This window comes from Peromyscus californicus, unplaced genomic scaffold (genome assembly GCF_007827085.1).
Source record: "Peromyscus californicus insignis strain IS unplaced genomic scaffold, ASM782708v3 Scaffold_15__1_contigs__length_86483966, whole genome shotgun sequence".
NCBI classification, from domain to species: Eukaryota; Metazoa; Chordata; class Mammalia; order Rodentia; family Cricetidae; genus Peromyscus; species Peromyscus californicus.
Genome location: NW_026294447.1, coordinates 63,093,713 through 63,097,713, shown reverse-complemented (window position 1 = coordinate 63,097,713; position 4,001 = coordinate 63,093,713). Strand labels below are relative to the sequence as shown.

At 40.3% G+C, this 4,001-nt stretch overlaps 1 gene segment (V, D, J or C); it reads left to right on the top strand.

Annotated features, from left to right (window-relative positions):
* Positions 1–3,559, top strand: LOC128111015 (Ig heavy chain V region PJ14-like). The segment is given in 3 exon segments: positions 1–46; positions 131–438; positions 3,411–3,559. Coding segments are annotated over 3 exon segments (450 nt in total).
* The last annotated feature ends 442 nt before the right edge of the window (positions 3,560–4,001 follow it).

Genomic DNA, 4,001 nt, shown 5'->3' with positions numbered 1-4,001 from the left:
ATGGCTGTCCTGGTGCTGCTCCTCTGCCTGGTGACCTTTCCAAGCTGTAAGTGGGTCAGGGTTTCAGGAGACGGACCCAGACATGTCGTCTATGGGATGTATGACTGATGGTGATGTTGTTTGTCCCCAGGTGCCCTGTCCCAGGTGCAGCTGAAGGAGTCAGGACCTGGCCTGGTGCAGCCCTCACAGACCCTGTCTCTCACCTGCACTGTCTCTGGGTTCTCATTAACCAGCTATGATCTAAGCTGGGTCCGCCAGCCTCCAGGAAAGGGTCTGGAGTGGATGGGAGGAATATGGTATAGTGGAAACACAGAGTATGATTCAGCTTTCAAATCCCGAATCACCATCAGCAGGGACACCTCCAAGGGCCAACTTTTCTTAAAACTGAACAATCTGCAAACTGAGGACACAGCCATGTATTACTGTGCCAGAGACACAGTGAGGGAACCCCAGTGTGAGCCTGCACAAAAACCTCCCTACAGACCCACTGAGCACCAGTAGGGGGCACTGAGGACCAGCAGGGATTCCTGAGGACCACCAATAAGAGTCACTTCAGAAGCTAGAAAGTTCTGCACTATGCACAATCAGCATGGGTTTTAATGTCAGAACCTGTGGTTTCCTCTTTAAGCCAAGGATATCCTCTATAGGCCCCTCTGAACTGTTATATTCTATTCAACTTTCTATGTGTGCACACATTAGAACAAATTGTTTTTCTCACACACCCTCTAAGCCATCCAATTGTTTCTGATTACCATACTTAATGGCACCTACTTTAATATATCCCATATAAGATTGTGTGTGTGCTGTGGGATGTTCTGTATGGCAAATGTGTTGCTGATTAGTCAATAAATAAAACACTGATTGGCCATTGGCTAGGCAGGTGACCCGTCCTGCGGGCCAGGTTATTGGGGAGACCCGAGGAGGCACCTCCTGAAAGATCAATGGGGGCGAGAGAGAAAGGAGACCAGGTGCATTAGGGAAGACAGAGTCAGTCTGAGTCGCGTCAAGGTCTCATTTATTGACTGGGTATTGAGGCTTATAAGCAGGGCTTCAGGCAGGGAGGGGGAGCAGGGGAAGCAAAAGGAGAGAAGAATGGAAAATTCCTAAAAGGGTGAGGTCGCTTTGGTCCCAGGCCCCTGCAGCTGGCTGATTAGCATGTACTCCAGGAAGTTGTACAGCCCGCGGTTAGGCCAGGAACCTGTTTTTGCAAGGTTTGATAAAGTAAGGAAGGTCACACAAAATTCAAGACACAGCTGTCTGGAGTCGGTCCCTAACAGGCAGGAAGTGTAGGCAGGACAAGGAGGAGAATAAAGCTGGGAAGTAGAAGGCTGAGTCAGAGAGACACTGTCAGCTGCCATGATGAGAAACAGCATGTGAAGATGCCGGTAAGCCACGAGCCATGTGGCAAGGTATAGATTAATGGAAATGGATTAATTTAAACTGTAAGAACAGTTAGCAAGAAGCCTGCCACGGCCATACAGTTTGTAACCAATATAAGTCTCTGTGTTTACTTGGTCGGGTCTGAGTGGCGGTGGGACTGGCGGGTGACAGAGATTTGTCCTGACTGTGGGCCAGGCAGGAAAACTCAAGCTACAAATGGCGTCCAACGTGGTGGCAAGAGTTTCCACCTAAAAACTGAGAAAAGATTCTAAAAAGGAGCTAAAAACAGTTCCTAATTGTCTCTCTCAAATGAGCAGCAGCTGCAGGTTTGAGCTACTGAAAATTGCATTGTTAAATAAATGGTACAAGTACAATTAGAAATATACATATAGCATTTTCTAACAATATCAATTTCAATATATATAATTTGTATACAATATAAAACAATCCAATCCAATGTAAAGTATTTAAAACTAGTAATTGTCTTTTTCTTCTTTTCATTTATTTTCTTTCTTTTTTTTAAACAAGAACCTTAAATTTAATCTCCTTTGCTTAGCCTTTTTCCTAACCCTTGACAACAACTTGTAACCAAATCCCCTAAACAATGAAAATTATCCCAGACCCAAAACCCATTAAAAAGACAAAAAAAACACCTGCCCCACACCACTTCTTTGGGAATGTGGGTGTCGTATTCTTAAAATTGCTTCCTGCTGGGCATGGACGAAGTTATCTTTATCCTGAAAGAAAAATTTTAGGTTAATTGTCAAATTCTAGGAAAGGTAACTATATCCTTCATTATCCAGTCTGTGTATAATGCCAAAGTTCAGGGTTTATCTCAAGTCCTTATTCAAGTAGTCTTTGAGACTGGATCATTTCAGCTAGTCATCTCAAAATTGCTCTGAGCACCTTGTAGTTTAAAGCTGATCTGTAGATGATGTTTGTCATCTTAGTGATATTATTATTGTCCATGTGGAATTGTTGTAGTTGTGGGGCCCCATCTTCTCCCTGGAAACTTCAGTTGATGTTAGGCCTGGCCGTGATTTCCTGCAGAAAACTGATAAGAGACAGGAACACAAAGACATATATATGCAGCTAATTGAAGCCTTTTTTCTAGAATTAGTTAGTACTCTATATGACCATTCATATCTTAACAAAGTTTAAAATGTATATATGTCTGTATATATTAATCTTGTAAATTTTGATATAAAATTTATACTTTAAGAAAAGTTTAAAGAATCAGAATAGAATCAAAGAGTTGAGATTAGTAATCGGATAGTCCCTTAAATACTTTGGCTTTTCTCCTGTCCCATAGCAGATGATGACTCTTTTATTCTGGCATGATACAGGGAGTTTGCATTTTCCTTTTAACAACATGCTTGAGTTTAAGGAAGGAGGGAGCCATTCTCCAACTCCAAAGTCAGCTTTAAATTTTAATTGAACTGGGACTATTAGAAGACCAATAGTGTTAAATCTTTAGAGAAAAGCCCAAACAAACATTTAGGAAGACATAAAATATTTTAGGTAATATATACCCATACGCCGTTTCACTCTGTTTCCTGGGATAGATGATTTGGCCCTTTTCTTCAGTTGTCTCATTTGTCCAGTGTTCTTCAGATTCCTTAACCTTCATTCTCCTAAAAGACAAAAACAAAAACCTTTCCCCAAGACTAATTTTGGGGATGTTCCTTTTTGGCAAGTTATTATCTGATTAAATGAAAAGGCATGTGTTACTGGTATAAGTTAGTTTAAATTGGATGTTCATGTTGGTTGATAAACTATCACCTCCTCTAATTAAGAGGTTTCTCTTGTTCAAATCAAACCTTTATCAATTTTGATGGGACCCACAGTTTATCTTCTCCTGTAGAAACAAAAGCAAAACCTACCCCAACGTAACACATACCCTGGTTTCCATTCTGAGTTCAGCACCTCCTTAAAGTATATAGGCAGATTTAATTCTGTAGTTTTTTCTATTATCCAATGTCTCTCTGCAGCTGTTGTTCCTTTCTCATTGGCATTAAGAAAATTCAAAGTTAATAGAGCATTATGCAGTCTGTTTCTGGGGGGTTTTGTTACCCCTTTCTGTTTATTTAGCATATCCTTTAGAGTTCTGTTTGATCTTTCTATAACTGCTTGACCTGTAGGATTATGTGGTATGCCTGTAATATGCTTTATATTGTAATAAGCAAAAAGCTGTTTCATTTTAACAGAGACATATGATGGAGCATTGTCAGTTTTCATTTGTGCAGGTATACCCATGATGGCCATAACTTCTAGCAAATGAGTGATTACAGAACTCAAAGCAGTTGCCCATTGAAATCCTGAATAAGTATCAATGGTATGGTGTACATATTTCAATTTTCCAAATTCTGCAAAGTGAAACACGTCCATCTGCCAGATTTCATTCCTTTGAGTACCTTTTGGGTTACATCCTGCTGGTAATGGCATTTGATTGTAGAAGGAACAAGTAGGACATTTCTTTACTAATTCCTTGGCTTGTTGCCAGGTTATGGAAAAATCCTTTTTTAAACCTTTACTATTGACATGATGTTTTTAATGAAATTCTGAGGTCTCCAACACATTTCCTATCAATAATTTATCAATCTCATCATTGCCTTGTGCTA